This window comes from Heliconius melpomene, chromosome 19 (assembly GCF_056956725.1).
Source record: "Heliconius melpomene rosina isolate 202511_hmr_F chromosome 19, ASM5695672v1, whole genome shotgun sequence".
Lineage (NCBI taxonomy): Eukaryota > Metazoa > Arthropoda > Insecta > Lepidoptera > Nymphalidae > Heliconius > Heliconius melpomene.
Genome location: NC_140407.1, coordinates 5,427,709 through 5,441,525, shown reverse-complemented (window position 1 = coordinate 5,441,525; position 13,817 = coordinate 5,427,709). Strand labels below are relative to the sequence as shown.

Genomic DNA, 13,817 nt, shown 5'->3' with positions numbered 1-13,817 from the left:
TTCTTCTTCTAAACCACCCAACGGATTTTTATGCGGTTTTCACCATTAGGTCGAGTATTTCTCAGGGAAGGTTTATATATAGTTTATTATTTGTACATTCTTATGTAAATTAACATAAATACGATAAATGTGTCTAAAGTCCTACCCATTGAGACACTTTCGCGCATGCGCTGCTTTAATGGTAAGTACTACATGAAAATAATGTACTGGAGTATTGTTCCTCTTTATAAGATCTACAAAAAAGTCCGCGAGAGCATATTTTTATCTTTTAAGGATAACGTGTAGTGATCATATTTCTGTCTAAAAATAGTAATTTCAATATATTTTTTATTGTGAGGGATATTTTTCCATAATGGTATTAATCCTTATCCTTTAAAATACTTTATTAATTTTCTACGTTAAACGAAGATAAAATTTGCTTTTTACACTATTTCGAACTTGCGAATAGTTTTAGAGAAAAACGCATTTAATTGTTGACACATCACGCCGTTGACTCATCAGCTGTGCCGACTTAAGTTTTACTTATCCCTTACTCTCAGCATATAAATAAGTATATTAGTTACGTTGGCCATTTAATGTAGATCAAAACTGTCTTTTACTGTTTTTTCATTTTAATAAGTACTTTAGAAATTGTTACAATATCAAAACATCCTTGCTGCGAAACGCGCCCCGCGACGTTTTGCTTATACAAGCGCGTCATGAGCAGTCATCGGTGGTTCCGTGGTAGAATGCTCGCCTGCCACGCGGGCGGCCCGGGTTCGATTCCCGGCCCATGCATTCTATTTAATTTTGCTCTTAGGCAGCCACGTAGTGCTTGCTTTTCATCAGGGACAGAATACCCTCTTCAGCATTAACCACAAGCTCGAAAAAGAAAACCCGCCCGCTATAGAGGCATAGAAACGAAGATTTAGATGCGTTTGCACGTATTGGATGATTGGAGTTGAATGTATTATTTCAGCGCGATATATTTGGTTTCATATTTTTTATAGTAGTTATTAGTATGAAGGCTTTTGTTTATAATTTCTTCCGTTTAAAAATAGTCATTTAAATATATTTTAATAAGTACTTGAAAAGATTAGTAGCACAGATTTAAAATTACGATACCTACTAAAAAATCCTTGCCGAGTAAAACAATTGGAAAATCCTTATTGGAACTACGAAAATGCGGGTTGCATTAGAGTTTAATTAATTTTCACATTATCTTAAGTGCTTTGCAAACATACATTATATGAATAATCCAGTAGTAAAAGCGGGCGAAGCCGCAAGGGGGTCGCTAGTATATATATAAAACTATTTAAACGACATTTGTACAGAAGTGTAGGACTAAAAGAGGTTTTCTCGAAATTATAGGAACGAGATTTTCAATTTTACATATTAAAGTCCACACAAACAAAGCTACGGTAACATGAGTTGGTATGAAATATGTTTAATATTTCATATCGACATATGTATATAAAACAATTTTCGATTTGCCTGAACGCAATTTACTTCGCATTACGTTATATGGCTTAAACGTTAACCGATAATTTCATTTATACCATATTTTATGCTAAAATGAAATGGTGTTGGTAAGTAGTTTTACCATTCTCGTATTGTTATTTTGTATGATATTATTGAGAACGTTGTTTTTATATCGATAATAATATTTGGCCGTATGTTTCCTTTTTAGTGTTTCAATCGAGTTAATTAAATTTTGGATATAGCAGTACTTATAGTGATTGTTTAAAATAAGTATGTTATTTAAAACAAATCGTTTCGTTTATATTTGATGTTGGGACAGCGGCTGACTATATAAACGTGATGGTTGTTAGTTCAATTCCCATTCGGAGAAATATTGGAGAAGTTGGAGATTTCCAGCTCCAACTTCGAGTTCCGCCATATAACATACAATGCGCCGAATTCGTGTTAAAAATGGAGAATGAAGCTTACTAATGACACTAGGTTCTCGCTGCCAACCTCCGGGTATGCTGATGGTATCAAACCCATGACCATCGTGTTTACTGTCAGTCATCAGTTTTCTTTGTTTTTAGCTTTACATCACATCCCGCATATAGCAGGATAGGCATAAAAAACCTAGTGTTAAGACACTCCGTTCTCAAATTTATGAGACATAGCGTGTTGAGTGGCGGTATTCAACGCTACCCTTTGCCTTGTAGCGCGAAACATTCAATTAAATAATACATTCGTCCGAGCGGGAATCGAACCAGCAACCACCACGTTTATACTCAGACTTATAATTTATAATTAATATATGTAGAAAATACAAGTAACACTGATAACGCGACCCACATTAGCCACGAGTACGTACTGTAAGTCAATGCCGCGATGTGAAAACGCAATCATCGTTTCCATTCAGCTGTAAATGCTACCAATGCTGAAGAAACTGGGCTAATAGTCGGCCACACCCGGGCGTGGTGGTACCGTCAGCAGAAAAATTGAAAATATTACATTTATAATAAATATTATCTGTTATGTCGGTGTGACTGTAAATGGTTGTTGCTTCAGTTAAGTTGTTTAATAAAAAAGAAAACTATTAATTATACGTATTATTAAGTACGAAATTATCCTCTTTTTGGTTTTATTAGACGGTATATATTCAAAAAGAAAAAAAAATACTTTTGTAGCGGGTTTTTTGTAGGAACTCCCGCAAAAAATATTTTTCTATTCAAAGAATAAGACTTGAAAAAAGTAAAAACTTAAAGTATACCTACTTGTTAAAGACTACATTAATTGTTTTAATTATTTTTCCTATTTCAGTTACTCCTGTACAAATAAATATCGAGTTCATTCCCCCAAGTGGGAATTCAACCAGCAACTGTCGCATTTCCATATGGACCCTGTACCACTATACCACGAAACGATTTTTATATTGTACCTATACTAAAATATAATATTTAATCAATATTCGTATTATAGAGTTATACATATGCTGTCCGTACAAGCCACACGCAACGCCTAATGAACGTAATTATAAACGTATTTAATAGTTTTTATACTACTTAAAATAAACAAGTGATACTAGCGATTTCATTATTGTAACGCCACTTCCAATTAAACATATAAAAAAATTAAATTAACTTTGAGGTAACAAATGTGAAATCGATACGTTTTTTTATGAAGCGAAGGCTATAGGGTCAAATTTTCGAATTATAACAATAATGGAATACAACCTACAGCCTTCTTTGAAAAATAGACTATACAAAGGGAAAAGAATTCCATTCCGTTCTACACTCTCCGTTTTTCCAATCCAATTGAAAACGTACACAACAAGAAATATATGAAACATATCTTGATAAATTGTCTATGCAAATCTGAAGTCTTAATCCATTCTTACTGCAATATATATAAACAGTGCCTACTCTATAGCAACAGTTTTCTAGCATATATCATGTTAGGCTGAAAAGAATACCTGTAGGTATGTCATATGTCAAGACATTACTAGGCGTAGCGTGGTGAGTGGGGTAACTCAACGCTGCGTTTTATCCTACAAGAGTACAGAAATGACAGTACCCCCTGAGTGGGAATAGAACCCATAAAAATTCGCAATCAGACAACCTCAAAAATAACAGAATTCAATATAACAGAAATCAGGCATCTCATAAATATTAAAGTTTAATTAGTATTAGTACAAATCTTGTATTTATTGAATGTATTAACTGAGAACATCACTCGTTATTGCCCATAAACGAGGAAGCTACGACGTTAAATTTATAATACTTTGGGATTCCATTTTGAATTTAGTATTAATTTATTATTGTTAATATAAATTTAAACATATAGTTATTTGTATATTAGACTAGTAATTGAAGATCATGAATTTAATGCTAATTTCCTGTGATATAATAATGTTAAGCAATCAATGTATTGCATATCTCCGCAGTAGACCAATAAGAAAAGGAGAAAGAACGGAGAAGTCTTCATGGTTATAAAACAAGGGAGGAAGAATTCAGACACTTCGTTCCTATTAAAACACTTCCGTCCTTCACTTTCCTCAGAACTTAGTGAGTGGCGGAACTAAACTCCACGCTTTCCATCGTTATCTGAGCGATGAAATTAAAATATTAATATATGGGCTCAAATATTCTAAAAGGTGTAGGTCTTATCAAAATACAAAAGAAACCTTACCTGCGTTTCAGTCAAACTCAACGCCTGCGCCAGTTGTTTTCTCTCCGCCCCGACGACGTAGTGATTTTTTTCAAAGGCATGTTCAAGTTTGAGGAGTTGTGATGGTGAAAATGCTGTCCTAATTCGCTTTGGCTTGCGGAACGGTTGGAGGAGGAAGCCGGGGATGTCTGGACCTGGAAAAATATGCAGAATTAGTTCAGTTATTTGGTCAGCTGACAAAATATACTATAAATCTTTAGATTAAATTCTACTTTCGAATGATTTAATAAACAAAATCGTGTGTTCCGCAACTTAACATATTAAACATAAATAAAAAATTACAAATCCAAATATTTATTAAATTACACTTGCAATACATTATCATAATACATAAACGCAACGCAAAATTTTCTTATGTTCAAAGCTCGCAAATAACAGCCTGTGTTGGACGGAGTATCCTTGTAATGGCGTACTGCTATTAAAATTAAATTAAGCAAAGATTACCGCTAAACGACCGCCGCGCCGGCCGGTTAATCTATCAACCACTTGCACATACATTTTACTAAGAATTATGAAGTAAGGAAAGAAATAATTGCTGTATTTTATAAATTGTACGCTCTTGTTGACGTTAACGTTGATGAGAAAGAACAGTGTATTATAATGTTGCTTAATTGTAGAGTCTAATTTGTATGTATGTTTGCTATGTTTTAAGAGATATATTGAATTAGTTTTTAAATGCCGTGGTCAAATGGATGTAACTAAAAGTTTTGTATGAGATATGACACATTCTAAGTGAAGTGAAGTGAAGTGAATGTAGCTAACGATTCGATTACTATAATATAATTAGGCCTTATTCAATAAATGAGCTATCACAAAAATATTCTTCAGATAGAACCAATAATTCTTGAACTAAGCGTGTTAAACTAAACAAATGCTTGAGCCTTATTAGTATAGATATAGATTAATATAAATGTATCTAGACTAGAAGGTCGATAGCACAAGAATATATAATATGTTATTTTTTAAATTTTCATATCGAACTTACGAATGTAGCGTACCGTAGGTACTACCTACTAAGAAAAAAAGTAACCTTTAATAAGAACTAGTAAGTAATGTTTTATTTATTTCGATGTCTATGATAAATGTTAATACATATAATAAACTTCCTCAAATGCTCTATATGTATAAGCAAAAAGTGAAATCAACTTGAAATATTTAAATTGCTTACATAAATATTACCAATTACCTTATTTCCAATAAGTCCAAGTTACCGCAAAACTATTAAATCAGGTGCAAGTGATAAATTAAGTAGCGTTTGCAATTAATTTAAATCTTGTAAACAAAATCGATATTATATCGATTAAAATCATTTATTTTATCTATACGAGTATAGGTACACATAAGTTTTAAATACAAATATTTAAGCTTTTTGCAAACATTTCTGACATTAAACGTTATGCAAATGTTGGCGTAATGAACGCATTTAAGTTTTAAAAAGTGTATACAAATAACATTTAGACGTTCTCCGACTTTCAAACGACCTGTAATTAGTATCAACGGTCAGTGCAATTATAATGAGCAAATGTCGGACGTCGTTACAAGGCCACCGCGCGCCACCCACGTTTGAAGAGAACCACTAATAACGAATAATATGTGTATGTTGTTAGTTTTAATAGCAAAAATATAATCCTTAATTTATATATATAGAGGAAACAGACAGAACCTGGTGTTAAGACACTTCGTTCCCCACGCACCGCCCTATTTTCGAAACAGTGTGCGTTGGATAGAGTGTTATTCCCAAAGCATGAAAATGAAAGCAAATTATAGACGCTTTTACAATCAAAAATTTTGCTGCTTTACTACGACTTTATAATAATTTATACATTTCCCATTTACATACTATTATTTTAGTAGGTAATATTGTTAAATATATAAAGCACTACTTTATATAACCTAAGCTTTTACTAGATATTAAAATGTTATCGCATTCTATAATATAAAACTCGTATTAAAGCTCTCAAATAAAATGCCTAGTTTTCATACATAAAATTTCTATGCAGTGAACTTAAGTCAAAATATTCTTTATTCAATTAGACCACTACAGGCACTTTTAAATCGTCATGTAACATAAAAATGTCAGTAGTGTCAGTCCCACAAATGCATTAAAATCATTAGCTTTCCGACTGAACATCAACAGCGTTTAATTCCAAAAATTAATATCTGTAATAATTATAATAATTTTGTTATAAAAAGTATTAGGTAGTATAGTATTAAATCTATATAAGTCTATATGTAATTATGTCGCTATTCCTCTATATGGAAAGTGAAAAACTACTATATAAATAAATATATTTTATTCGTATGTTTGTTCATTACAGTGAAATTTATAGTAAATTTATACTAAATTCGTTAAAACGTTAAAGGCGTCTATATATGGGCAAAAGAAATAAAATTAAATATGTATCAAGTTTATTAAAACATCATTTAAATATATAATGTTATAAGATAGAGTCGACGATAATACAAATTATAATAAAATAAGAAATACTCATGGAAAATACGTTAACATAAAAAGACATACAAACTATAACTCAAAAACTTTGACAATGTAATTTTCACTTGTCAAACGTAATGTTGTTTTAAACGAAGACACAAAGTATTTCATTATACAGCCTTTAGGTACAGAAGAGAAATATTATAATGCTTAAAGAAATAAATTAAATTATTGAAGCCAGTTGTAATAAATATATTTGAGGTATTTGAATTCAAATCTTAATATATTTTTTTATATATTACGCAAATATTTTGGCCATTTAGTTGAATAAAACGCAGATAAAAAACCTCAAAGAATAGCTACAGATAATAGATAAGTACCTAATTAATTTTTAATTTATCTTGAACATAATGACGCGACTCTATATTGTCTAATAACATTGGTATGTCGCCATTTCTTAACAATGAAAAATATTTCTATATATTAATATTAATACAATCATTTGTGAAGGCTTACGGAAACATTTTTACTATGTACTTATATTAGATAATATAGATAATAAATATTGTATTTCTTTGACAGGTACGTTTTATTAAAGTTAATGGGTGAATGGATATTTTTATCGTCTCTTATCGTAAGTCTTTATAAAATGTACGTGTTTTGTATGAAATTCTGTCATTCAGATAGGTTTGTTTCAAGATTTTCTTCCTCTTCTCGGATTTTAACGCCGAACGAAATAATAAATTTCAAGTTATGCTCGAAATAAGACGCCGTCGCCGCTGGACCCCGTCTGCCTTTCAACGCGACAGTTGTGGGCTCAATTTCCACTTCGGAAAATGAAATATTATCGCATCCTTACAAAATAAAGCGGGGTTGAGCACTGCTCCTTAACGCACAATGTCTCGAAACCTGGACCTTTGTTTTTTTTTCGCTTGAAACATTTAGAATGAAAATATAAATTCTACTATATATTTAAGGGTTATTACAATGATTACATTAGTTTTATAATAAACAATGTAGACATTTCTGGTTCCGTATGACTTGTGACGGACTTTAACGAGTGTTTCGCGTGTAGACTGCATGTTTTTTTCTTTTAATGTTGTTTTTCTTTTAGTCCACTTGAGTTACTCGCTGTAATAATTGTCAGGTGTAGTAAATGTATGTATGCACATTGTATATATATATAGATATGTTATATTACAGTCTTTAGGTATGGAAAAAAATATTTTAATATTTAAGAAAATAAATAATGTTAGGCTAGTAAAGTCAGGCCAGTCGTGGGCCCCCACGACCCACGACAAGGGTGCGATAGGTTCGATTCCCACTCGAGGAATATTTATAATATTTCCATTTTGTTAACAAGGCAAAGCACGATTTTGAGTGCCTGGTGGTAGGAGTCAACTCAACAAGTAATTCCTCCAAAATTCGGTGGAATGTCTTATTGGAAATGTAACACTAGGTTACCTTGTTCCCTCTACCTACCCTGATATGTGTAGGATACAGGGAGAAACTAAAAAACTTTTTAAAAACTATCAAAGTTTAAAAAATTTACATTCTAATCAAAGAAATGTATTTATTTATTAGATATACCGATAAAGATTTTGCTCATCTAATTAGACAAATTGCAGTAGGGAGAATTTTTAATTGAAATTACAATTTTCTTGAGTTTTATTCATAAAGCTTTTCTTATGGCTGTAGATAATAATGACATATTATCAGACTCTTCACTTTCGCTAAGCATAATCATTAAGTATAAAAAAATTACGGTAAAAAAACATTATAAATTATCGATTTGTAACTAAAAACATTTACAATCTAAAGAAAAACCAGAGGCTTTAAATGTTGTACAAAATTAAATTAGCCGTCGGTATATCGACTAAAATACTAAAATGGGATTCGAATTGATGTTCTTTGGACAACTGAACGTACTAACAATTTTTTTTTAGCTTTACGCTGTATTCCACATAATGTATTGTAAACAGAGGGCGCCTGGGAACCTAGTGTTAATACACTTCAGTTTTCCATTTTCCGCCGAATTCTTTTTTATCCGTGTTTTTGCCCGCGTGGCCGATACATGACATATTCTAAGAAATTTCAAATAAGTCGCAAATAAAGTTTAATTAACTCCAACATTTTGAAACAATTTTACATAACTAAGCTACCATTGTTAAATTAACTATTTAACACATAACAGTTCCTGAGATTAGTATGTTCTACCAAACAAACTCTCCAATTTTATAATATTAATTTAGATTTACTATTTATAAAAATATACGTACAATATATATTTCACCATACTTATCACTGACCTAGTGTCAGCTACGAGTACATAAAACTATTGTTTTACGACGCTGATAACTTCATTGACGTTTATATTTCTTATCTTATGTACTTCAACTTTGTACGTTTTAATTGTATACAATTTCGAGAAAGGTGTAAACTTGTTACTATAGATGAATGAGATAAAACAGTTTGTATAAATATTTTGCTACCTAAGGAAAGGTATTTAAATTATTTTTCTTTACTAAACCTTTGTTTTTTAGTTTCCCGCAGTATCTCGCATACCAGAGTTCATCCCTACCAGAGTTGACAAAAGGTACAAAATATTAAGTCACTCCGTCTCCCACTTTCCTCATTATTTTCCAAATAAATTGTGTAGAGTGGGGGAACTCACAGCGACGATTTATATTGTTACCAGAGAGAGGAAATTTAAATTGCTTATTTCCCCGAGTGGAAATCGAAACCATAACGTTTAAAAAAATTAAAAGTAAAAAGAAAGTTCTAGGAACTAAGACGTAAGTAGAAGAAGTAGAGCCAAGTGTTGTGTCACTAAATCTCTTTTAACCCAATAGATATAATTCGAAATTCCTTTGCTCGTTAGCAGCAATTTAAAAATATGATTGACTAAGTACATTAGCTTGTAACATGATTTTTTTCTGACATAAAAATATTGTAAGCAAATCACCACATATTCTTAATAATTAATCTTAATTAACAGCAATTATATAGATTAGGTATAATATATAGATGTAATAAATCAAAACAACTTTTATATTCATTCGAATGGAATTTAAATAGTTTTTTAGTTTGCAGAAAGTCTTACATTCTTTCTGCGAATTGAATATCTTAAATCAATTATCTACAGCTTGTACCTTAACAAATAGACAGACGGTCATAAAATCAATAGTTAAAAGACAAATAACTATTGTTTTATTATACAATAACTAATAATAATATATTTTAAATTATTACACAGGGGAATCAAAAAAGGATACAATTAAAATTAATAAATAGGTGTCACCCCTCACAGCTTAAAAATATTTTTTGCGTAACATAATCTTATAATTTTATATGAAATGAACACGCATGAGATGAAACGAGTAATACATTGCAACCCCCGTTGCTACTGCGTCCACCCCTCGACCTATCTATTATCTGTATCAACAAAAAAAACAGCACACCCAATAAAAATATTCTCGACAAATAAAAACCGGCGCAATATTATTTTTATGAACTGAAACGCTTTAATCAAAATGGCTTAACGTGTCAAAATTGTCTCGTAATATAAAAAGGAGGTTTGACAAAAGCCACTTTGGAGCGAACGCCCGCAATTATCAACCAGCGCCATTGTTGTTTCAAATTTGATTATACGTATTGTATTGTAGTGTTGGTAGCATTGGGTCGATATTTATAATCTCTTTTGCTTTATAGTGCACTAAGTTTAAAGATAAAATCTTTTTTATTGTAATTCTGTTTGGTTTTAAAAATATTAGAATTGATGATAACATTTTTTGAATATAAGAAAAATTATAATTAATTAATTAATTTTAATTTTTTGAAATTAATTAATTAATTTTAATTTTTTAAAATTAATTAATTAATTTTAATTTTTTACATTTTATTCTATTGAAAAAAAAGCTTTATAGAGTCACAAAGCTAAAACTACATAGCTATAAAACAAATTACGTATGTACATGTAACAGATTAACATTGGCATCTTTGTAACTACAATCACAGTCATTAGATATTTCTTCATCAACTGTTAAGTATAATTACGACATCCAAAAAGGACACCATTTCAAATGTGCGAGTAATCATAATCTTTTACGGTTTTATCGATACTAATTACGTACCTAAATGGGGACAATGCGAATATAACTTTATAATCGTACCCATTACGAGTACATCACTAGCCGTAGCCGTAGCGCAGGTAGCCGGGTCAAACATTTCGTTACGCATTTTTTATTAATGTCAGCGATTGTTAATATTTTTAACTGAATAGTGTATAATTGGATGTTATTTGAAACTTTGTTGAGTGGGCAAGAATAACCGTCTAATTTAAACTATTTATGTTCGAACGGCCATTTTGGAATGAGATCAGTGTATTTATGATTAATTATGGTTGGTAGTTTCGTTTAGTGGGAAACAGTTGAGTTGTTTGTTCGACTATTAGTTAGTGAGTAGAGGTTTAGTAATTTGATGCTGTAAACACTAAAATTGAGACGTTGAAATTTAGTTATGGCTGATTGTAAATCTTATTTGTTAATTGAATAAAGCGGGTGTTCATTTCATTTTTAATTGGCTTATTATGTTATAGTTTAAATGTTTTACATAATAGGGTTAAAAGATTTCATATAGGTATTCATTAGAAAACGCGTTCATGTTTTTTTTAATCGTCATCTGGAATATTAATATACCTAAGGTAGTTAGTAAGTGAAAAGATTTAATAACCGACGGCTGAGCTTAAGCGGCTTCATGTCTGTTGTTGAGAGTAGGGGGGAAGTCACTAAGTTCTCCACATTCTATCAATTTCAAAGCCAGATCAAGAAATTACAAACGTATATAGTTTAAGTGGGGCTCGAAACATGAACTTTCGCCATATATCACACACATAATATGTACCATTGTAATAAAATAGCTTTTATAAAATTATTAATAAAATAATCATATTTATATGTAGGTATAATAGATATCTAACTAAAAAGAAATTAATTTTCAATTAAATATCTATAAACTGTTTCAAATATACTCAACGAAATATTTCTATTACATTTATTAATAAAAAAGTAAAAGAAAAACAAAGATAGAGAATATTTCACCGGATTTCGGTTCACTTGTACCTAACGCATTGATTTCATAATGCAATAAAATATTATTTATTAATAATAACTTATTATCATGTATAATTAAGATATCTACAGTATAATTACAACTAATGAAGCGATTGTTACAATGTATGAGGTTATCTTAGAGGAGTAATTATGAAATGCGACTGACAGGTCACGAACGCAGATAATGAAACAAAATAACTTTTTAATTAGACATTTTACTAACAGTGCTTGTGTGTAAGTTTTATTAAAAAAATGTATTTTGTCAATATGCGCATATATTATCTGTTTTTTTTTTCTACATTTTACAGATTGTACTTATATATTTAATATTATTATTATTATTATTTGCCTATATCAATGTTTGCTTTTTTTGTGTTAGCTTTCTTGGTTTTTTGTACAATTTTATTCCATAACAATAGTAATGTAGTAGTAATCCATTCTAATGCAGCATTAACGGTATAAGATAAATTTTCTTTACCCAACTTTATTTAATTAATATACCTAAGGATATCTCTCTTCTCACCATGCAAAGGGCGACATATATGGGCATTATAACTGTAAGTAATTTTGCTTTTGTATTGACGGATTTTTTATTCTTCACAAATTTTCACTCCAGTGGCCTTATATGAATATTTTCGATTTTTTGAGTTTACAACTATAAAATTATTATACTTTTAGCTTTACGCTAATATAGGCAGAAAGAATTTTTACATTAATATTAGGTACCTACTATTAATTTTGAATAATTTATAAATAAAAGTGAATTTATAATTGTAAAGGCACTAGGGAAAAAAAAACAGAGAAATATTATAAAAACATTTATCTAATAGTTTAATTACTATCTAACATCAATTTACATATAAATGATAATAATTATTAATATATAATCTATACTCTACGATCATAATACCTACTATTACTAACCTACATTCTGTATTGATATTTTTATCTGTTAGGAACTAAAATTATTAGAAAAAAAATCAGAAATATCAATTTTAGCCTAAAAACAAGATAAGATATAATTTTCTCACTAATTGAACTTTTTCATTCCATTAATACAATTTAAACGGTTGTCAGCATCTAATTTTATTTCATAAGTAATTATTCAAATTGCCCACAACAAATATTGATAAAAGATTATTCGAGCGCCATATTTTTTTTACTGTCAAGTGTGGACAGATAAAAAAATAACTAATGATCATTGATTGTATTTGTACAGCCATTACAGTAACTTGGAATTATTTTATAAAAACTGGTGTAGCGCTATTTATAAATAGTTATAGAAATGGAATTTATGCTTAGTCCACTATTATTTTTCCTTGACGTTTTACGGTATAATTAGTTAGAACTAGTATTGTTCGCTAACTATGTATGAATAAATATAATGTAAGTAATTTTCTTAGCAGATATAGATAAGTTTATATCCCCACATATTAATTATATAAATAAATAAGAACAAAAGCTCGAAAGTGTTGGGTTATGTGTTCATACCCGAGGTACCTACTGCGCCGGTTTAGACAAATCATTACTATCCGTAATCTGAGACTAATATCTTATGAAAATATAATTAATATTATAAAATTTAATTAGATACCACAACATTTTAAAATAAATAATTATGATATTTTTAATACTACTTGTATAATAAATATTAAAAACAAATACTAATTAATTTCGTATTAAATATAAATATACTAGTTCTCTAGCAAAAAACATACACAACGACCGGTATCTAATTAAAGCTTTCTAGGGACAACTTTTCATTTGCCGATACGTACATAACTAATGCTGCATAATTGCTCCATCAGCGAGATATATATAACTATACTAATATTATATAGCTGAAGAGTTAAACGTTATATTTACTTTGTATACCCTATAATATCAATAAATAAGAAGTTATCTATATTTTAAGGTTACGGATAAAGTTATTACTTATATAGACTTTTTTTAGTCCACCTCAATTAAAAATATTACAGTACAAAATTAATACCGACGCAAAGCTCAATAGAAAAACACCTTTCATACATAATACATCATATTTACATCAAAGGTGTGTACTAAATAACTTTCTGTAGCCTTAAATTAACGAGCTCGACGTACGTTAG

The 13,817-nt window shown here is 30.0% G+C and overlaps 1 protein-coding gene and 1 long non-coding RNA gene across 2 annotated transcripts in view; one reads left to right on the top strand and one right to left on the bottom strand.

Moving 5' to 3' along the window:
• The window catches only part of LOC146528476 (uncharacterized), a 104,214-nt gene extending 99,939 nt beyond the window's left edge, over window positions 1-4,275 (top strand). Inside the window, exon 4 of the long non-coding RNA XR_014879097.1 lies at window positions 4,137-4,275. This is a non-coding gene — a long non-coding RNA (uncharacterized LOC146528476). The remainder of the gene's footprint in view (window positions 1-4,136) is intronic.
• LOC146528475 (homeotic protein empty spiracles-like) overlaps window positions 1-13,817 on the bottom strand; it is a 33,738-nt gene that overhangs the window by 15,953 nt on the left and 3,968 nt on the right. Inside the window, exon 2 of the mRNA XM_085203272.1 lies at window positions 4,126-4,298. Coding sequence (XP_085059398.1) covers window positions 4,126-4,298 — 173 coding nt within the window. The remainder of the gene's footprint in view (window positions 1-4,125; window positions 4,299-13,817) is intronic.